This window comes from Trachinotus anak, unplaced genomic scaffold, assembly GCF_046630095.1.
Source record: "Trachinotus anak isolate AG129_WGS33_773 ecotype Australia unplaced genomic scaffold, CSIRO_AGI_Tana_v1 ptg000008l, whole genome shotgun sequence".
In the NCBI taxonomy this organism is placed as follows: domain Eukaryota; kingdom Metazoa; phylum Chordata; class Actinopteri; order Carangiformes; family Carangidae; genus Trachinotus; species Trachinotus anak.
Genome location: NW_027273859.1, coordinates 4,827,435 through 4,851,021, shown reverse-complemented (window position 1 = coordinate 4,851,021; position 23,587 = coordinate 4,827,435). Strand labels below are relative to the sequence as shown.

At 39.9% G+C, this 23,587-nt stretch overlaps 1 protein-coding gene across 5 annotated transcripts in view; it reads right to left on the bottom strand.

The window, feature by feature from the left end:
• The window catches only part of LOC139623624 (citron Rho-interacting kinase), a 50,962-nt gene extending 30,675 nt beyond the window's left edge, over window positions 1–20,287 (bottom strand). For 3 of the 5 annotated variants that reach the window (XR_011691562.1, XM_071481978.1, XM_071481982.1), the window contains exons 1-7: window positions 17,227–20,286; window positions 12,801–12,899; window positions 10,763–10,906; window positions 10,316–10,435; window positions 477–647; window positions 229–282; window positions 10–63 (exon numbers count right to left, since the gene is read on the bottom strand). Coding sequence is in view for 4 of the 5 variants with exons in the window: in XM_071481978.1 (XP_071338079.1) it covers window positions 10–63; window positions 229–282; window positions 477–647; window positions 10,316–10,435; window positions 10,763–10,906; window positions 12,801–12,809 (552 nt within the window). In the remaining variant the exon portion in view is untranslated. Of the gene's footprint in view, window positions 1–9; window positions 64–228; window positions 283–476; window positions 648–10,315; window positions 10,436–10,762; window positions 10,907–12,783; window positions 12,900–17,226 lie in introns of all 5 variants that reach the window. The other 2 variants (XM_071481981.1, XM_071481980.1) reach the window with 2 other exon arrangements.
• Between the last annotated feature and the right edge of the window lie 3,300 nt (window positions 20,288–23,587).

Genomic DNA, 23,587 nt, shown 5'->3' with positions numbered 1-23,587 from the left:
ATATTCTACCTTGGCAAGCTTCTCTTGAAGATCGTGTATCTTTGTCTGCTGCTCAGCATTGGTCTAAAAAAGAAAAATACAGTCATCATTTGACATTTAAGCTTATCATCCTTGGTCAAAGTCACTCAAACTTGTCAGTGTGCTTCTCTAGAAATACGTTATTTTTGCCATCCTCACCAATCACAGAATCTCAATACAACAATACAATAAATGCACTTCATAAACTACCTTCTCCAGCTTGATGATCATTTCCTCTGCTTCCGCTTTGCCTTGCTCTTTAACCTGTGAGGATGTTGGAAAATCAGTGAGATCCCTCAGACAATAAACTTCACAATAAACTTAATAACATCATCTTGTTATATTGAGTTACACCGTTACTCTGAGCCCTAAAAGAGTATGTACAGTTTATGTCAAGTAATCCAGAACTTCTTCCTGTACAACTCTCAGTCATCAACGACTTTAGTTACAGTGTAGACCTTCTGCATCCTATGCTGGTAGTCTGCAGCCTTCCTCTTCAGTTCCTCACTGCTCTGCCGCGACTCTTTCAGCTCAGCCTCGTACAGGTCGCTACGGCGACGGGCCGCAGACAGGTCCTCCTCCAGTTGTCTGATGGAAACTCGCATCTCCTCCAGCTGGGCATGATATTCCTGCACAAAGACCACAGAGACCCACGCATTAGAGAGGAGAGGAGAGGAGTGGAGAGGAGAGGAGTGGAGAGGAGAGGAGAGGAGAGGAGAGGAGAGGAGTGGAGTGGAGAGGAGAGGAGAGGAGAGGAGAGGAGAGGAGAGGAGAGGAGAGGAGAGGAGAGGAGTGGAGTGGAGAGGAGAGGAGAGGAGAGGAGAGGAGTGGAGAGGAGTGGAGAGGAGAGGAGAGGAACAATTATCAGAAACACAAAAGGAATAATAACATTAAGAAAGGAAATTTCCAATATGAAAAAAGGACAGCAGATCCCACTTAGCGGAGCACAGACTCCTGCCAAAAAGTACCTGGAATGGGAACCAATCTTTTTGAATTCTTGTAAGCACTTTATCTATTTAAATTCACTATATTTGTTTAGCTGACATTAAGGATGTCCTTGTACCACTGCAGCAAAATTGGAAAAATTGGCAGTGGAAAACTGCTCTCCGGCAGCCTCAGTGTTGCTTGACCTGAACCATTTTGACAAAAATGTTCTTGGTGGAAGCCACTGCATCATTCATAAGAGCAAACTCATTCATAAGAGATGTACTTTAGATATGCTACTAGGATATTCCAACAGGATGAAAACAGTTCAGCATAGTTTAGGTAATCAAAAGGCTTGTATGAAGGCCGTTATAACTAATTTTTAAAAAATCATATTTGAAGAGTCACTTCACCAATTATAACCAAAACAATGACATAAAAAGTGAATAAACATGCAAAGAAAAGTGAAGAGAAAAAATGTATCAGCCAGAGTCACTCAATGCATATGTCTGTTTAATAGTGATTAGTCACAGCCTAACAGGTCTAATTTCAGCCTTCTCATCAGTTTACAGGGCACATCAGCCTGTCTGTCAGGCTGATAAAAAGAAGCATCCTTCTGCATCCAGACAGACACTGACACAGATTAGGACAAGTGAAATAGACAGCATCAGACATGGTGAAAACAAAGCTGAAATAGTTTTGCTAAGTGGAAGGGGAGGTTACATTTGTAACCATAGAACTCTGAATGAAGAGATTGTCCTCTGATAGCCAGTGTTGACCTTCCAATCCACAGGGACCTTCCTGTGTGTGTCAGAAAAGAAAACCCACCAGTGATGTATCTGCACAGAGTATGAAAGTATCTGTGTGCCTACCCCTCACTAATCAATTTGGCTCCATAGCACTGACGGTTCCTATCAATGAGAATTGACTGGATCTGCATCTTTCATTTGGTTGTGACATCCCAACTCAATAAAAGCTAGAAATTATTCTCAAATTCCAGTAATTCTTTGGCAAAACAATGACTCCATGTAAGGAAATTAAAAACAAGGGAATTTAACTTTCAATATGATGTACATTCCCTGAACAACTACTGTGGAGCATTGGATCACTCTTTTATTACAGAGAAGCAGACAGCAGACACAATATCCTTGACTCATTCAGATGATTTGTTACATGAAGATGCAACTGTGATGCAAACATATAGATACATCACTTTATTTAGCAATTTAGCAACTGTAGATCATTTATTTGTGTTGAAAGACATTCAAAACTCATTTACAGTAAGTGCAAAGTCAGCATTCACTCTCAAGACTATCAATTTACACTGCTGCTATATGAATTAAAATCTGTAAATTCACTATCTTGGGGCTGCTTACTCTCATTATGCTCAGCACCATCAGCCCTGAAAACACAGTATATTTATGCTGGCAAATCTTGAATCTTCATGTTCAACTCTCAGTAATTGCGACTTCACTGCATACTAGGTACTGACAGTTGCATTTCTGTTTATTTTATTTGGTTGTTCAGTCAAATGCAGGAGAGCTGGAATTGAATTTGTTGAAAACATTTTCGTCTCAAACCTTGAAATGTCATAGAATATATCTAAGAGCAATCTTTCTTTCAAAACTAATCAGCCCAAAGTATATTGGTGGTAAACTGATACACTGGTAAACTGGAATTTCGCTCAAACACGCAGGCTTTCTTATCATATCCCCCACCTATGTACACTGTGATATATCAGTATACACTGTACTACGTTGATCATCTGTTGGTGAGAATGCTGAGTTTCTGCATGGGACACGTAGCTTGAGTCTCAGTCTTTCAGCACAATATTATTTATGCAGCAATCTACTGCATTTTTAGACTCATTGACATGGTTCTTGTTTTAAAACAAGTCAGGTGGATATGTTAAAAAGTCAGTCAGAGACAGTGTTTTCAACCAACTTGTGGAGCTAACATTATCGTAATTAGCTAGCAAGCAAAGGCTGACAAAATCTGACAGGTGTCGTTTCAGCTGGTAAGACCAATAGTTGGCTAGAAATGAGAAGCCTGCATTTGTCTTCCTTTGTTTGAAATGAAGGACCCATTGTTTAAAAAATGACTAAGAATTTTTGAGTGGTAAATCTGCCACGGTTACCACATTAAATTACATGCAGTATGTACCATCTGACAACTGAAAGCTTGACAGGCATGGCACCAATTAAAACGGGGGGAGTGGCTCAGCGAACAGCCCACTGACAGGTGGTGGCCAAAGCGCGCCAAGAAAAGTAGCAATGCACCAGTAAAGGTAAGAAGAAATCAAGTCAAGTTCATTTATTCATAGAGCACATTTAAAAACAACAGATGCCGACCAAAGTGCTTTGCAGAGAGATTACATTATGGAACTATTTGATTAATGATTACAATCAAACAAAAACACAGGAATGATCAAATACAAACACACATAAATAAGAGGATATAAGCAAATTAACAAAAGCATAGAATATCAGGATAAAATCATGACACAAACAACAAATAAAATACAAAAACATAAAATCCAGAGTGTGGCCATGCATGTCTTCATCAGATATCAACAGAGGGTGAGGATCTTAATGTCACCTTTTGTTTTTAACTGGGTGTGTGGAATAGAAAGCAATGATTGGTCAGCAAGTCTTAGGGGTCTGGAGATGTATTAGGGGATGAGCAGTTGAGAGATATAACCTGTTGCATGTCCATTCGCTGCTTTTAAAACAAATAAAGGAGTCTTAAAATCAATTCTGTGCTTCAGTGATAACCAGTGAGGAGAGGTCTCTCTTCCTGGTGCAGGCGAGATGAGGCTGACTGAGGGATTCCTATACAGGGAGAACTCCAGTAGTTGAGGAAAGAGGAAATAAAAGCTTGAACTCGGGATCTTTAACAGACGGGAATGATGTTAATTTTTCAAGTGAGCTAAGATGGAAGAGGCCAGTGCTGACAACTGAGTTGATTTTGAGTTGTTCAAACCAGAATCAAAAATAACACTGAGATTTCTTGTGAGGGATTTTACATTCAAAGACAGAGACCCAAAGGCATTGATTGTGGTTGCGGAGTTGTCTGCAGGGCTTAAGTTTTTATTACTATGTTACGTTTCTGAAAATAGACCCCAGAGGAAGCAAATATAGTGAAAATAATATATGGCCCAATGTGGAGCCTTGTGGTACTCCACAGGAAATGGATGTGGGGGAAGAGGACACATTATCAGTTCTAACAGAGGCTACTGTATCTCGGAGGTAAGAGGCAAACCACTGAAAGGTGTGTCCGGGAATGCCAACTGTGTGGAAGGCAGCCGAGAGAGCTAAAAAGTAATTTACTGAGTCTAAAGACAAGAACAAATCATTTGTCAGGGTTATGGTGCATCCTAAAACCTGACAACCTGTCAAGTATGCGGAATTTGTCCAAGAAGGAGATGAGTGAAAACAACTTTTTCAAGAATTTTGGATGAATACAAGCTTTGAAATTGGTGGGTAATTATTAGGAACACATAGATTTAAGTTATATATATTTTTTGAGCTGAATGACAGCATGTTTAAAGCAAGCTGGCACATAGCTATTGATTGGGGAGCCATTAATTATTATATACATATTATGAAATAAGGGCCAAACAGTGTTTAGAACTTCCTTATGGGACATGTACTACAATGCAAGATACTGTGTCAGAGAGGAGAGAGAAATTGCTTTAAAGTTGATGAGAACTGAGGAGCATGAGTTTAACTCTGATGGATCGTAGGAGGTCGGAGAGACCTGAATGCGTATCGCGTCAATTATTCGAATAAGAAATATTAGGAAATAATCACAGGTTTAACAGGTGTAACTTTATCACACAAGTGTGATAAAGTTACTGTAGTGTTGAGTACTATGTTTCTTTTATCAAATAAAACTTGTTGTGTTTGAAGATGATATCAGAAAAATATTCAGTTCTCTCTGCTCTGACACACTTGGTATTTAGCCAAGACAGTTGGAGATGATCTTTTTTCCATTTATGCTCTGCTCTTCTGCATTCCTGCCTGACTGCTCAAGTTATGGAGTCAAACCAGGGCTAAGCTTTGATTTTTCTTTGATTCTCTGTATTCTCTGACGGTTTTATAACAAATTTCCTCCTTCATGACAAGTGTATGGTGTGTGAATTTTTCTATAAATCTCCTGTTTAAATTTTATTAAGGCTTAAAGTTATGTATAACTGGGGCATGGCCGTTATAAGTAACAGGGAGATGAAATCACACTTGACTAGCTACTTTGTGTGTGGCCACTAGCTGTCTGCTCAGCATCACCTTAACTAATTCAAGTCACTAAACGTGACCTCTCGGCCGTGTTTGTGGTGTTGGTGCCTTTTGGAGGATTTTTCATGCAAATATTGGACAAATAATAGGACATATTGTGCAGTTAATTGACTATCAGAACATGAGGAAGTCTGTGCTCCTGTTTTCTGAGGTGAATTAAATTCTAGTAATAATAATAATAATAATAATAATATTTTTATTTATGTTGGCATTAATTACCAGGTATGGGTGTCTGTGCTTGCCATACACCTAGCTTGTTAGCCCACTAGCTAATCAGCCAGTAAATAAATTAGCCTTGGGTTAGCCTCTGATCAAGACAGGAGCCTATGCTTACCATAGTTATTAAACCAGCATGCACTGATGTTTCAGCTGCACACACCCCACCTCTTTGCCCATTCTCGGATTAGCTGAGAGTTAGGTGAGTCAGGCACTGCCAAGAAGGCAATAGCGATGCGGCTCAAACTGAGCTTTAAAACCACTCTTCAGGAACCCATGGGTGGTGTCACAGAGGCTACATCCATCTTTATATAGAGTTTATGTTAATAACCATAGCCAGGCCCCCACCACATCCAGTAAGCCACAGTCAGTTAAGAAATGTGTATTTTGGAGGACACCTGAAAAAAAGTCTTGGCATGTTGAGAATAGATAAAAGTTGTCCACAAAGCTCAGTTGATTGCTTTGACATAGTAGTTTAAACACAGCAATCAGGAAAAAAACATCCCGTGTGTCAGTTGATCATGGGGAATAGATAGGAGATCACTATTTGACTGTTAACAGCATTTAACCAATTCCAAAAGTCTTGCTTCAATAACTCTGATGGCTCAAGGGGATTGTTGTTTGTACCAACATGGTTCATATGGGAAGGGATGAGTGGTAAGAACGGGCAGACTGTTATCTGTTATCTCCATAACATTTGCACCTGGGAAGCAACAGGTTTTTGCAGATTTTTGATGATGTCTCTGACGATGGAGATGGAGAGGACAAGGCAGCTGAGAAGCTTGAATTCATCTCCCAGAGCTCTCTGTCAGGAACAGGGGTCTGGTTGGCAAGCTTTGCAGCAATGTCCCTGATAGATGGAGATGAAGCTGCCAAGTTCATCCAGTACATTACACCTGTCGCTCAGCTGCAGTGTTGAGGCTAATGGGTGGAAAGAGCGTCTGTTTCCGTTTCTGTTCCAAACAAGCTTAAAGTGGTCAGCAGACAAATGAGTTGGTCAGGGGCAGTGTCTCATACTCTGCTGCTGCTGAATCAAGGCGCTGTTGCAGGATGCTACAGCAGGCTACAGAAGTGGAGGGAAGTCAGGGCACTGTTACTTCCAGAGACACCAGACCAGTTAACGCCCTGGCTGGAGCCAGCCCACCACTGTACGAGACCGGTTGGACTTTATGTCTGGAACATTAGTTCCATGGATAGTGGAGGAGTTTAGGCCCACAGTTTGTTTAGCCTGCACAACAGCAATATAAGTTAAACCAGTAAGGATTTCAGTTTTTTTGCACGAGCCTGTGCACATCCTCCTTTAGACTACAGACGTCCTTATTTGCCTTTTGATACAATTAGCATTTTCCACACGAATATCCATTATGTCTTTCATAGAGCTGGATCTCATCTTGTCATTTCCACACATTTTGCAGCAATAACACAGCAGCAGCTGTTTGTTCCAGGTAAAGCTGGAGTAGTGTACATTCCAGATGAATGGTTCGCTCACTGTACTAACCTGACCACTTCAGTGCTTGGCGGGTGCAGTATGATATATCTACACTGAGTGCTGAGTGATTCAAGAAAAAAATGTACAGAAATAAGTGAGTAAAGTATCTTCGAAATCTGACTGGAGTCAGTTCATTCAAACAGAGGAACTGCCGACTGGATGTGACTAAGGTGACGTGAGAAAAAAGGATGCTTTCAGTCCTCTCTCCCATCAGCTTGGTACTAATCTGAAAAGAATGAGCTGTTGTTCATAAAACCATCAATTGATTGATGACCACTGTTACTGTGGTGAATTTGGATTAACTAGAGGAAAACCCACAGTAGATGAACAAAATTAGTCTCTAATGCTTTGCCCCTTGCCTGTCTCCTTAAAAGCAAGCAAATGGAAAAATTGAAAAATTTACTGCAAATATTTTAGAGGAAGAAAATGTATTCAACACATTTGTTTGCCCTCAGGGATATGCACCATGTGTTTTGGTGAGAAAGCCTGAATACTAATATAACAGTTTGTTTACAAGAATACTCAACAGGGTACTTTCAAATCCACATTAACGTTTGTCTGTTATATTATCATTATGAGATAACAAAGTCTTTTCAAATCCATCAAATAGAACTTAACAAAAACAATACAGACCCTCTGTTTCTTTAGATCCAGTGCACATACATGCTCAAGAGTGTCAAGCCTCCTGAGTTTTATTGTGTTAACACAAACAAGACAGGAACAGTGCAGTTTTCTGTAGTTCCTCTTTGCTCTCATATCTTTTGTGAAATTGTCTCTTTGCATATGTTTTCAGGTCGTAATAGCTTTGGCACAGATTGCTTTTCTCTCAAAAAGAATCTATCCCCAATCTCTACTGTTTGTTGATCCAACACTGCATGGCTTCTGCATGAAAATGATAAACACTGCAGTCACATGACAGAGCGTGGGAGACAGATGCTTTTCAAGATGAAATACTGGATTTAGCTGGCGTAAATAGCCTGCTGAGAGGCACCAATCAGAACGCCGGCCAGATAATATGCATGCGCAGAAAATTATCCTCATGAATTTGAGGATACAGATTAAAGTCTTTTTGTTTTAATAATAGTTTATTTATAGAGGGTTTTGTTTTGAGGTTTGTCATTATTAAGTCTGCCAAGTTATACACATCCAGTCACAAGGTGCTCAGCCATAGCCTTGCAGCTGTTGACCAACATGAACCTTTACTAACACCTCTAGCCAATCCTGATGAATCTTCCACTGACTGTGTTCAACTTGTGCCTAAAGAAAACCTATTGGCAAACAAATCTTGACCTTTATTTGGAGCGGCCTCACTCTGTAAAAAAGCCTCATATTCAGCTTATCAGGCTCAACTATACTTAGGAACATGCTAAAAGGTCTGTCACCTAAACATTCTTTTCCCACGCAACATCCTCCAGCTCCCCTCAGGGATCCCAGAGGGCCTCTGAAACCTCTTTCTCAGGTCAAAACTAAGGGGCGGCATCCAAGATTTTCTGTAACGTTCCAAAACAGAAAATCTGACAGCCATGACTATTTCATGCAGAGATTGGCCAGATCTGCGGAGGTGACAAAGTAGGCAGGATTTGACCTTCTCTGTCAGACATTTTTTTAAATGTATTTGTTACACAACTCGTTCTGTCATGTGTGCACCATGAATGCCTTCAAGGAGAGGCCGCCTGAAGGCGTGCAACTTTATCCCCTTTAGTAGGATCCATTGTATTAAGACAAACAATACATGCAGGTACAGAGCTCTTGGATTGTGGAGGCAGTGGGATGCAGCCAAGACGATACCTTTGAGTATAGCCAAAACAGGCTAAACGTAGTCTTCAAACATAGTTTGTTTCATTGCATACTGAACCCTAAGGTGCTCCCAGAACAGCTGGGAATCCCTCAAGCACATCCTGGGTCTGGACAGATTCTATCCGAGTCAGTCATGACCTCTACTTCTACTGGCTTCTGAAATGCATGAACCTCTTCTACTATAGTGGAGTATTGCATTGCATAAATATAATTTCTGAATTACAACATGTTACTCTGAGTTAGGATTAAACATATTGAATGTTCTGTATAGGTATGTGTATTCACAGTACATACCATTAAATGCATCCTATTCAAATTCTATGCCTTCTTACAGCATAAAGGGCAGGGTGCAGTTCTGTAAGATGCATCACTGGGTTTTAGGCAGTGTATCAAGTGATGGTCAAAAATTCTGTTTCTCAAACAGTATGAGCTTAGGCCCCACACCTCATCACGACAGCCTGCCCACTGCATCAGTGCTCTCTTCACTCGTAGGTATATGGCTCTCATCACCATAGCAACCATTGCACAATGTATTCAGTGCTTGGTAACCATCACTAGTGTAGGCTGAGAAAAACAGGTTGCTTTTCTAATACCTTTTTAAGAAAAACTGGTGCAGAATGTCAGGGAGATGATTTTCCATGCTCTTTATGTGTTTTCCTAAACTGTCAGTCTTGTAACAGCTTAATTTTCATAGCTGGCAACACTATGTCATACGGTGCTGCCACACATGCAGAAAGATAAGCACACACACAAAAACTAGTACATGCAACACACTCATCATATTTGGTTTTAGTAATTAAGGGCTGCATGTACAGTAAAGCTCCCCTGTCTCTTTCTCCATTAATAATATTCCCTATTCCCAGTAGATTCTCAATGAGTAGACCCAGCACACACTTGATACAGTCTTTACACTTCATATAGAGAACTACAGATTGTACAAGCAATCTGAAAAATTTGGCACATTGTTTTTTTTTAAATAAACAAATAAATTCAAGGTTTATTTGTTCATTTATTGTGAGGTGAATTTCTAAACAAACCCTCATCAATAAAACACTACATGAACTGCATCCTTGTAAAACGGTTCAAGGATTTACGAAAGTGACAACAGTAATTTACATAAAGAGAGTACTGCAACATTAGATATTTCTGTACATGCTCTAGATGTGAATGGTATACTGACTGCACAGCTACAGAGTGGTTGGCCTCCAACATCACATGCCTGTCTAATTAACACTCAAACCCCACACTCTCTGCCTTGGTTACCTGCTCCATCTGACTGCCACTAAATACTCTCAATTTGCTTCTTTTCAAAAAATTATTCTTTTGACATTTCTGCTTTATGCACTACATACAGTAGCCATTACTGCAAATATCAATGTAACAACGAACCGTTTCGAGAATTATACAAAGGACCAAACTGTACTTGAATCTTGAAACATTATTGTAATGTTCGATAGTTGACCAGTGATTTGCCTTACTGTGCCTTCATCCAGTTTTGAGCCCACAACCTCAGGAGTAAAGTGTATGTATATCAAGCCACTGACCAACCAAGATAACACTCTTGATTCAGTCCTACCTGCTCTTTGATCTCTTGAAGCTTGTTGCTCTGTTCCCGGATGTCATGGAGGAGCTGCAGGGCTTTATCATCCTCCTGTGACACCTCCATTCGAGCCTGTTCCAAACTGCGCTTTAGACTCTGCAACCAAGACATATATATGTTTTCTCAAACGAAAAGTAGTGCATTTTAATAGGGCAGCCTTCAGATAACTGTTTTTAAATATGTGTCTATTCCAACTTATTTTGGAGGCTGTGCTGTGGAATTGGACTGTATTATGCCAAAATTATATTAATTGATCTCAAATGCAAGACCCATTGTGCCCATCACAGGCAAATACAGTCACACACAGACATGTAAAATAATAAGCACCCAGACATGAAGACATGCAGACAAATACACACACACACATACATTTGGAACAACAGTCCATGTGGTGTCCAGTGTAGTAACCACAGGGCTACTCACGCTGCATTCTGTGATGTAGGTTGCCAGGTCCTGTTCCAGGATGGTCCTCTGGGTCTCTGAGGCCTTCAACTCTATATCCTTCTGCTGCAGCACTGACTCCAGGTCAGACATCTTCCTCTGGACGAGTGAGATCTCCTGCTCAACCTGGAAACAAGGACATGGCATTGACCAAACTTTTCTGACATTTTAGTATCACTGATGAATCTCTGGGGCCCACAGATCTGAGTAGATATAATTTTTTTACAGCTTCCCTTGAGAATGTTGCTGTGTTAAACAAATCTTCTTACTGTAAAATAGAGAATTTTTGAACCTGAGAACAACACATAGTGGGATTGGTTTTACAACAATCCCACCTAACAATATACTTGTAGTGTTTGCGTGTGTGAGTGTGTGTGTGTGTGCATGCAAGTGTACAAGACTCCACTTGTCTCCAGATGTCATTGGTAGCGATTGATGATACAATTAGATGTGCCATTACAGCATTACAGGGCCTGAAGAGCACTGGAAACAAGAAAAACAGCAGGGCTGGCAGCACAGTCACAAATACACAGTCACAGCACTTAGTGTATCGCAGCACTACCACACAGTCAGAATGTGGACACATGCTCACAACAACACGTTCCCACAGCATGGGGCTGCAGCCAGCAAAACCAAAGGGTCAATGTTGTACTGGAATCTAACCGTTCTGCAAAGGATCAGCAGATACTTTTCAAAACATGTATGGAAAGAAAGACTAGATGTTCTGTAACAAACTACAACACCACCTATGACTGTATTCTTTAACTCAGTTGACATTTTTTGTGTGATTCAATGCACTGCAACTGGCCAAACTGGTCATACTGTCTTCATTATTCTTGCGCAAGCATGTGGAGGTAATGTTAAAGCCGCATAGGACAATTTCACATCACCAGAGGGCTTAAGTTTCGAACCATAATCTAAATGAATGAATGAATACATCTAAGTGGTACATGTGAAAGCTTACCAACTTCAAATTTATTGTCAGTGAAGTAACTTACAAAAGATGTAATGTGCAAACTGTGGAGTGGAATATACAGTGCTGAACCACATGCCAAATCCAGTCAGTGTTCTGTTACAATTATGAGACAAGACAAAACAGTCAAATAATAAAACCTGATAATGGAATTGTGGGAGGAGAGATACATGCTCACCATCATAGGACAAAACAATGTGTTGTGCAGAGTCACAAATAAATGTTGATTAAGCTTTTTAAAGTGTTTCATTATTTACATCTGGAACAAGCTGCCCAAGGAAATCAGGCCAGGAGAGTCAGTGAGCTCTTTTAATTCTCTTATTAAAACATACTTCTATCGTAGAGCCTTTCCAGGTTTTATATAATTTTCCTTAACCTTATAGACAACTTTTGCTTTTATTGACAACTTTTAGTTTTATTGATTTTTACTGGTCACCTGCTTGCTGGTGACACTGCCTTTGGTCTATTTGGTCTATTTGCATTGATACTAAGACATTTTAATTTTCATTGTATTTCTGATTGCTTGTTTTTAATTGTTTCCTCATATAACCTGAATGTTTTATTTTGCAGCCTTGTGTAAAGCGCTTTGTAACGTGGGATTAGAAAAATGCACTATAAATACAGTTGATTATTATTATTATTGTTATATTATTTATTATACTATACTTTTCATAGCAGTCATTGTACTTTTAAGGTTGTTTCACTTGTAATTTTACGTGTGATGTGAAACACACATTGTGCTGTGTTCAATCATGCTGCCATAGGTGAATTTCAGGAGTTTTTCAAGAATGTAGCTTGTACAACTGTAACAGGCTCACGGCACAAGGACGGCCCCATCCTCTAAAATAGTGAGAGATAGAGAGTGACATGCAATACTAAGATACTTAAACACACAAACAAACACACACATACACACACACACACACACACACACACACACACACACACACACACAAACTCAGCTATATAGTGTAAAAGGCAAACTGACAACAGATGACTGAATTAGCTTGTTCTGGAAACAAACTCTTACCATGTGAAGAGTAATACCTGTGACATGTGTCCAGCAATTCTGTCTGTTTTGTGTTTTTAAAGTAATGGCGTTTTTCCAAAGGAGACGGTCTTATCAAGAGAGATGGTGGACGTGGTCTGCAGGAGAGGAGAGCATGAAGAGAGAACGGGAGATCAGGGACAGGGGAAGAAAAATGACAGTAAACAGCCTTTATGCACAGCCTCTCTTGAAAACTGAAGGGCTGACTCAATGCTCTTATGTAAAACACTTACCTTTTATAATCATACTGTATAGATGGCTTTTTCCAGTCTGTCAGCTGGAATAATTTACCCTGCATGTGTGCTATGACACTCATCATATAAGTTACAGCATACTATAGAATTCATCCATCTGAGTGTTTAGAAAAGTGAACAAGAATATCATGCTGTAGATCACAGTTATTATTATTGCAATCAAGAATACACATATTAATGTTCATTATAAATAGCTAATCAAGAAAATGTGCCCTCATTGAATATTTCAATATTAATAATACATAATACATTTCGAAACCAATCCAATACCAGGAACAGCAGCTTGCACCCAAACACTGAAGCCTGGAGAGTCACATGGTACACAGACCTATGATTCCACAGCAGTGTTGCTTTATACATTTACACTTATTCCATTTATACAGTAACATGATCACACATAACTAGCAGATAATGTATGTTGATCGCAGTTGAGGTATTTAGTGAATATACCACAGGAGATCCATACTGTGGTGACCAAATATATACTCATATTGTAGCTTAACACAGACTATAAATAACCTGCTCTTGTTCACACAACAGCTTCTTTTACCACCACTGGATATATTTGGCAGCTTTTGTGATCAAGAGGCAGGCAGAAGAATGAGCGACACAGGGAGAATGTCTATTAAAAGCAGAGGCTCACCTCCCACTCCTCCCTACAGTAACATGCTCAGCTCAAGCTCAACTAACATGAGAAGTGTAGTGAATTGCTGTGTATTTTTACTGTTGCATAACTGTGTTCATGTGAACTGTTATTTATATTGTCTGCAGTTAAATTGTCTGTTTCAGCTTTTGCCTGCGCTCTGCCCACAAGATCACATGCAATAGCATCTGTGTCAAAAAAACAAACAAAACTACACAGGCACTGCAGCGGATATTATGAATCTCTAGAGATGACTCTGGTGCTTACTAATATGTGCCCAGAAATGTGACTGATGTAATCATTAGGCTTCAAGGGTCATTTTGGGGGGGTGGGGTGTTCGGTAACACAACAGGCTACACAGCATGTGCCCAAGCTGCATAAGAGTACTGCCTGGTATCCCAGTATGATTGGTATGACATGATGCAGGGGCAGGTGGCTTCTAATGACTGACGATAGCATGAGCAAAGCGTAGCCGAGGTGAGCTTTCTCTAGCGCCTGCTGATCTTCAGTCTCTAAGCATCATTACATCAGTGGTACATATTCCTGCTGTCTGGGTTGGATGAGATGTTTGTATTTGTATTTGTTCTGAAAGCAGAGAGAAAGCAAAGATTTTCATCCATGGGAAAGTGTTTTGACTGAGGGACACATAAGTCTTATGGTTTTGGTTCATGTCCCCTGGCAGCCTTAATGAATCCCATTCCTCTATATGTGCTGAGACACTATCAACACTGCATGATTTAGTGTTGTATATATCTTAACAATGTAGAGAACTTCTTCAACAGCCACCCATTGGTAAAGCTGGTGGTTGTACGGTGCCATCCTAGCATGAGGCACCAGATGGGACTCAGATCTGGCTGTCTTCCTCCCAGACTCAAGTGCTAGCTGACTGCCCATAATGAGCTGAGCTAACAGACTATGCAGCTGGGCTCCTCCTCTGCAATAATTAGCTCCCTGAAAGCAATTACTAATAACTAGCTCATTGCAACTACCAGAAAGACAGTTTGACCACTGAGCAGGCTTAGTTGTGTTTGCTTAACATTCCCAACTATTCCTTGTTATAGACACATAACATTATACCTGCACCATTATTCCATTTTTACAATCAGTGCAAACACTACAATTACAGTACCTGCAATCAGAGAAGCTCCACAAAATGCTGCTTGTTTATGAGAGCTCATCAGGACCGAACAGTAACATTCATGGAGGAACACTGGCTTCCAACTCGGTTGAGGAGATCTTTTTCGTGGGTTGAATAATGTGTGCTGGCCAGTGAGTCAGAGTTGTTGAAGAGGAGGAAAGTGGAGAGAGGTTGCATCCCAGTCATGGTGTTGCTCTACACTCAGTCTGCAGGGTGACCAGGGGCCAGTGCTACTGTATGGGCTGTAGGCAGTGGTGAATCACAAACCTGTGGCAACACTGTAGTGGCCCAGATTCTTCTCTAAAAGCACACACAGAGTCCTTCTCCCATCTACGCCCCTCTAGATTGATCTTTCGGCCCATCTTCTACACATATACTAAGAGAAATGTATGCCTATTGTCATGACAACAACAAATTAGTAAAGCCACTGATGCGCAAGAAGAGATTGAGCACTTCTGGCTTCTGCCTTTGCAGTTCCCTGAAACAAACATGGCTCTTCAGCTCCATAGTTTCTTGCTAAACACCATAGGCTTTGAAGATCAGAGAAAGTTAACCCAGACTGATCTGTGAATGCATCCATAGAATCCGTGATTGATATTACAACACCATACATTTTTGGAAGTGTATCATAGTGCTTCTGTATTGGTTAGCACAGTTCATGCATGTGAATATCTTAATGCATTTGAATATATTTTGATAGACTTTTAAAATTATTTTTAGAGTAATTATTAAATTGAAACCTCAATTAAATAACTACCTACATGAGCTAGGACAGAACCTGAAAAATGGCAAATGCACTTCTGGGCCTGCAGCTCCCAGACAGCCAGTTGCAGGGTGAAGTGTTAAAATGATTTTAATCATCCAGTGAAATGTGTTGCGATAGAAGGGGTGTAAACACATTTATCTAAAGCCACAATTAGCCTTTAATCATTAATCCTCCAGTGACAAAGCTGATGCATAGGGATTGTACTACACAACAGTTATGGTTAAATATGTCACTAAAAACTATTTCACTTATCGCAGGGGCCACCAATGCTACACACCTGCACGTGTAAACTCTGGCACTGATGTATTACCCATTTATGGTGGTTGAGTTGACTGGATACCATAATCTATAAAAGTATGGTGAGCACTTGGGAGAGAGAGAGAGCACTTCAAAAATCCAGTCCATCGTTATATCACAAATCCAAATGACAAAGAGGATCAGTGTGGGCTTCTAAAGGAGGCTTTCGGGAAAATGACACTTGAGGATGAGGATATGGAGCAGTAGAGCTCTCTCTATCTCATCACAACTCACATTAGCGCTGACAGATCTGTTCTGCAGAGAGTTAGTCTCTCATTCCCTCTCTACCATCTACCTTCAAATGGGTCTGCCTCCACAATAAGGTAACTACAGATTAAAATAAACACCAACAGATGTGACAGTAACGTCATCCTGGCAAACTTTCAGATACAATGTAGCCTGCATATTTAGTAACTTATAAAGCATGCTCAGAATATAGTATTTATTATTGCTGTCGATCTGCCCATGTATCTGTATCTTAAATTTCCTCTTTTTTTCTTTTCTGACTCTCCCACAATCATTTCATTATTATTCTTTTTTGTTGTGTCTCAAACGTCCTGTCAGTGCTGTAATTTGTGATTCAGCTGAATAGGTGCCAGAAACAAGCAGCAAGCTTCCTTCACCTCTCCTCTACCCTTGTCAAAACCTGCTGTTACCATAGAGATACTTTCTTCCCACCACAGTCTTCATCTTGTCATACTTTTTCCTACTGACTTTGTAATCTCAGCTTTCTTCTCGCAGTGAATCTCACCCCCAACTACTACAGCACCTTTCCGACTGGAAGTTCAAAGTGAGTTGAGATCATCTGGAAAATCCTTGATAGACATTCAGAGAAACTTTGTCTCAGACCTTCCTCAGTCTCGGTAAAGATTAATCAGATATCAGAAAGAAAAAAAAACATGCAGTGGTGTAATTATGACCATATACAAACAGTGGGGAGTTTGAACGTCACCCCAGGGAGTGATAGCCATCTGTATGAGTGTATGCCACAGTAAGCACAGCAATGAAGAGAAATGGGCAAACAAAGGCACAGCATTTCAGTGTCGTGACCAAGAATAGCGCTCACTCCTGATAGACAAGATACAGCTGCTGCATAAGCTCGGTGCTACCAATGCTATCTCATCACTCCATAAATCCTCAGCTGTAGTGTCAGTCAATCAATCAATTAGGCAATACTTCCAACACGCTGAGATGGGGAAAATAACAAAGCACTGTAGCAGTTCAGAGCTGTGAAGCAAAGATATTGTTTTCATTCTTTCCCTGACCAGTCATCACACTTAACCCCTTCCTTATTTTGATGGACTAAGTAAAATAGTATGGCACTTACTCAGAGCCTCTACAGCTTACAGATCTTCTGCCAAGCTCCTCAGACGCGGCACCTCCTCGTCCAGTAAGCCCGTTCATGTGGGGTCTCCCTCGGAAGCCACCAGCCAGAATGAGAGCTTCGCTGGTTCATCAAATTCGGGGATGTCATCCTCACTGGAGAGAAAGTGGAGCTGAGGGGAGAGAGAGATGCGCTGTGGCAGGGCAGAAAGCTGTGAGACAGCGAGAGTGACTACAGATTACTGCTTACAGAGAGCTAGAGCGGAGGAGAGAGGGAGGGACTGGAGGAATATAGAGAAATTGCATCGTAGAGTAATGCAGCAGACCAGCGATCACATACTGTAGAGAGTGAGAGGAAGCTCTCACTCTCTCTCTCTTCTGTCACCCGCTCACCCTTACCACCCCCAAGTATTTCTTCCTCTCTCCATACTGCAGCAGCCGTCACTAATCGCACTAATGTATGCAGCTTGACACGCTGTGTTAACAGCCAGTTGCAAACTACTGTGCTTTCATGTATATGTTAAAGACTCCTTAAATTGAGCAGTTCATTACCTGCTCTAAATGAGTAGCACCGGTGCAATCTAATAACTGGCAGGTTAAGGATGTTATTACAGTAAATTCTGCTTCCATCTGCAAATAAGCAAGAATGATGAACAATGAACTTTAAAATATTGCATGTCTACTTTGTACTATGCAGCATCATTCCTGTAGGATGTACTTTATAAATTCATCAATCGTCCTCTTTACAGAGATTATGCAAAAATATTATGAAAACCACACTTGACTCTGTAAATGCTTGTATTCAATGCACAAACAGTACATTGCTGATTTACTACACATATAGTGCACTGTAACAGAGTTTAATGAACATACTGTAACAGAATGTACAACAAGGTAAAAAAGCATATTGAGAGGTATCACTGTACCAGAGTAAATAGTAATACGCTATGTGTCATGTCACAACCTAACAAGATCCCCAGTGTCTAACATAGTAGCTCAGGCTCACCTCAATTTACTTGTTTTCATGCTAATCTAAGACAAGCGACACGTCAGCGTGCACTGACTTACAAACTACACATGCACACACACACAAACAGTGACAGATTACACACAGTAACAGATGGCAGAACCTAACCTGGCAAGCAGTACTACAGCAGCACAACAGAAGGGACAAAATGCTCAGAAGGTGAAAGCACGGTACTGTACAATCAATGAGAGTTACAGTAATCAGTGGCAGACACAGTCAAATCATTGGCTTAGTTGTATAACAAAAGAATGTTTTTGAGCCTAAGGGCAGGTCAACATACCCCCCTACACTGGCTTGGAGTCAGATCACACCTCCACTATCTCACCTCCATCTCTACACATCCTCGCTACTGTCAGGAACTGATTTAATCCAATGCGTCAGTGACATTTCTGAGCTCAGCTGCTTCAGACCTCTTTGATTCAGCCAAGCAGATCTGTTACAGCAATCTGAGGATAAATCTGTGTCTGGACAAACACACATCCAGGAAGAGCCCTAAATGAATAATTTCCCCACACTGACATCGGATGAGGTCATAACCTGCTAACACACAGTGTTTCTTGTGAAAGCCTTTCAAAGGTAACCCTAACCCTATGCAACAAAATATACGTGCAGGAGAGAACTTTTCTTTTCAACCCTTAAATATCTTTGAGAAAAATGATTTATGATTTATAAATAGAACCTACTTTTAGCTTATACCATTACATAATACAACATGTTGTTAGAGGTATGTGGCTTCTTCCAGCCTGACACTTTTTCTTCACAGCTATTGTACAACCTGTTGTGGTAAACAATATAACTGAGCATTTACAGTAAATTCAATAGTAAAAATAAACCTGCCATTCCTCCTCCACTCCTCCTAAAATAAAAATAATCTTTTAAATGCCTGTAAATATTATCCTTTGTCACATTAAGTATAATTAATGTTGATAAGTCACATGTGAAAGCAACTAAATTAATTTGATGTCAAAATGTTTTATTTTTACAGTAATATCGTAGTGGTTATGATTACTTCAGTATGAAAAAGGGTTGCATTTCCATAGTGATTCTGAGTATTGGGTTGAGGCAGAGGCATCATCTTGATGTTACCTAGCAACAAGGTATTGTATGTCTCTAAGGCCAATCCCAGCTTCATTCAGAAGTAAAGACGGAAAAATCCAACCCTTTTTGACAGCGTGTTTTCGCTAGGATGTCACTGTATTGTACTATAATAATGACATCTGAATGACTTCATATTCTGTCGACAGTTCAAATCTTTCTTCAGCGGGCACAGTAATGTTAATTTTAGCAAGTAGTTTCCCTGCAAAATAATGGTAAATGCTACATTTTAAAAAGTGGTATTCCAAACAGTATAGCAATGGCAAAAACTATCAACGCTGAGAAATGGTCAAAGAGGTATCTCTTCAGTATGTTGCCACAAGTCATGCAAAAACACTGCCATCCACTGGCAAAATGTTGAACTCATTTCTATATTTTGCATGTTCTGTCATGTTGGTAGAAGGGTAGGACTACCAGATAGAAATACTGCAATCTAGAGGTTTGAAGAGCCTGGTTTTGTTACATAATAGGCAGCCAAACCTTGCATTAGTTAAAAAAAAAGGCAGAGTCAGGCCTGGATGAGTAAGAGTTGATGTTACATAAGCACAGAACACTCAGTACTAGGAAGATGGTGCTCTAGATACTGACTGTAAAGTGTCATGTCAGTCAGTGTAGATTGTCAGGAGCTAGATACACTGTTTGAGGGAATTTAGCTTTTCTCACTCATTTGGTTAATCACATGACTGCCACAAAACAATGTAGAAAGGGGATCTGAAAAGCTGTCACTCGCAAATATACAAACAATGCTTTTGATGTAGTAACAATCCATCACAGACAGAAGGCTATTCAAGTTCTCTACGGGGAAAATTATCTTTTTGATTGGCTGTATTACACCTACTACTGCAGAAATTTAATGACCACATTTTTATTTATGAATCTCTACTATGATCGCCACTTAAAAAATCAAATCAAAAAATAGTTGGCAATCACCAAAATCACAAATTTTTTAAGGCATTGATCATTATAACTCAATCTGATCAGTACAGTTCTTTAAAGCTGTACAGTGTAAGTAGATTGTAGATTGTTTACCAATCATTTTGGGTTATGTGTGTGTAATATCCTTTTTTTTCCACAGAGGGAGCCACAGTCTGTAATAAGGAATAAAGACTTTGTAATGTTTAACTCCATCCAAAGAGGAACTTCAGTGTTATTAAATATCCCACATTTATGTCTATTTGACTATCTATCCTGACATTAAGCTTCATTTAATGATTAGATTCTTCTTATGTGATGACAAAAATATATATTATCTACAAAAAAGTTATGCGATGTTGCATTTTTCTGTGCTCTCTGATTATATTTTTATTGTTTTTCACCATGGTTTAATCTTAATATCTGCTGTGTTATAACAATAATTATCATCATAAATATTGGTTGTTATAAAAACTATAATAATAAATGTAAAAATGGCACACTGCACTGACTGATAAGGCCATAATACAGTGTTTGATTCTTTTTATAGCACAAAGGTTGTTGTCTATTTGTTGAATCTGCCATCAACTAAACTCCAGGAGCATTACACTAATAAGGATAATGTGGGCTGATAAATTCATTCAGCTTAGTTGTTTATCAAAGCAGTGACGTTTTGATGTACTCTGAGGAAGTTATCTACTGTGTGGCCCCCACTGTCCCTGAAGCTAGGCAACAGGGGGCCAGCAGGCTGTGACCCACTTCTTTTGTGGCTTCACTTTATCAGCTCAAGAGCCTTTGTTTGTAATCATTCATCACCAATGCCCCGCCCCCAATATCCTAACCCCATCTCTACCCTGTCATCCTCCACCCATAAACACAGATACACACATATTACTATATCTGTGAGGGCCTTTCCTAAGCACATACATTTCTTAACCTTTGACCTCTACTCCCAGTAACCTAAACCTAGTACTTACTTAACCTTATACTAATCTTAACTCTTAAGTCATGTCCTAACACTAAATTAGCCTTTTAAAACACAAGGAGTTCTCCATCTGCGAAAGATGATACTCATACACACATGAATTAGCAACACTTTGACACCCAATTTAAAAAGAACTGGGAAGGATTTACATCTACACTTTTGATTCATAGCCTGTTACATCAACATGTCACAGGTGAGGTCCAGCTTGCAGAAAGGTTATTTTGATCAGTGTTCATATTGTCACATTTTAAAGTCGAAGCCGGCAAAAGTGGAACTGATTTTAATTACTTTTCAAAGAATCAGGTAGTTTAATTTATGACGGTTTAATCTATAACAATACATCATATTTTATAAAATCCTAATCTGCATAGTAACTAGCTATCAGCTGCAGTGGATCAAAACGTACTATGTGTCTGTCAGCCTGAAATGAAAAGGAAATAGTTAAGTAAAGCACAAGTTGGCTACCTTGAAATTGTACTTGCAGTACAATAGTGTATTTCAGTAAATACTACACCACTGAGGTGTGTACTGTATTTTGAACTAAAATAAAATGAAATAAAACTATTAACCATACACATACATACACTTTTACTTTTTATGCTTCAATGTGTGTAAAATTAATGCAATATCCAGGAGATATTACATATTAAGACTAACTACAACCTCTTAAGCCACTTGTGACCCATAGACCGACAATAGTGGGGCGAACACCCCAATAAGTTAAATGCAAACATCAATTAAGCAACAGCTTGTAACAAAGCTTAGTATAGTAGCAAATAAATTAATCATTTTACCTGAAAGAAGAATATCAGTATCTGGTATCTCATAAATACAGATTATCAGATGGACTTCATACGGACACTCAAAATGACTCACCAAATTTTCAGTCATCTCAGTTCTCGCAGCCTGGTACCTGAGGAGCATTTTTAAAGAAACTGACAGGAGGATAACACTGAGGAAAGGGTGACAAGAGTGGAAACATAGGTAGGAAGCAAGGAGCACAGCAAAGTGAGGTCTATAGTCACTTTGAAGTTAAGCTCAACCACTGACTCAAAGTACGTATCAAAATGTTGCTCAATACCGAAACTCAAGTGTCCAACAACATGTGGCCTGCAGTTAGACAAAGAAAATTCAGTACCCTGCCAACGGCTCACTAGCCAAGCAAATTGCACACACACAAGAGGTACCAAAGCTACAACAAAGCTCAAATCATGAGCTGTAGAACTGTGCTTACCACAGCCACCAGGCCAAGTTACATGTAACACCATCTAAAACGTACTACTTCCTCACTTATCAAAGACACCTTTCAGTTTGTCAGAAACTTCAATTTTACAGTGCTCAGCAATTTTCAAAAGCCAGTCTTTTGTACTTGCTCAGAGTTCCTCAAAAAGACTGCACCAAGTCCTTGATTAAAGAGGCCGTACTTCAGTCAAGCAAAACAAAATGATCTAGTTGAACAAACCTAAGTAGCCACAACACAATTGAGTCAAAAACCCTGCTAACTAAGAGTAAAACAAGCTAACTAACTCAACCCTAATCTTCAGGCTGCTCCAGGCGAGAGGATCTTTAATCACAGAAACCAGTGGGACTGGAAAGCATCTGCTATGCAGCCACCCCCAGCACCCCACGGATGTGAACCTGAGCATATAGCTGTACCCACTTTCACAGCCACAATAATGATCCACCACAGGCTCTGTAAGTGGAACATAATAAAGCTACCAAGGGGAAAGAGACTCCTGACGAGGGCTACACTGAAGGCCAATCACTGACATGACCACCACCAAAACTGGAACTCTCTCTAATCCCTCCTCTATGTGTAATTCTCCCCATAACACATTTGTCAAATGCAATAAAGACAACAGTCAAACAATGCCACTTACCAAAAACCAAGAGGTCAACCATGTTCAGACAAATAATAGGCCTTCATGAATGGACAAACCTCCATTTTATCACACTAAGGCTGGATTTAACCTCACTGTATGGATTTCTTGATCCTGGACAAGCCCCCATTTTGTCACGAACTGGCTCAAGGTTCGGCCAAAGAAGGAGGGAGAAATAACAAAATGAATTTATTAAAGTAACTAATTTACATAGCTACACCAAAAAGGACATGTTGAGTCAGTACAATCAGTAGTGTATGGGAATGCATGGATGAGTAAAAGAGTTGAGTGCTAAAATTAAGCAAACAAATGAAACAAAGAAGGGATGTCTGATGAGAGAGAGACAGACTGAGCAGGCAGCTTTTAAAGGGTGGTCCAGCCCGCAGCCCAGGTGACCCACCTTTGGCTGACCACCACTCTGCTTGGTTGCTTCCTGAGACAGAGAGAAAGGGCCGGCGACAGGCCA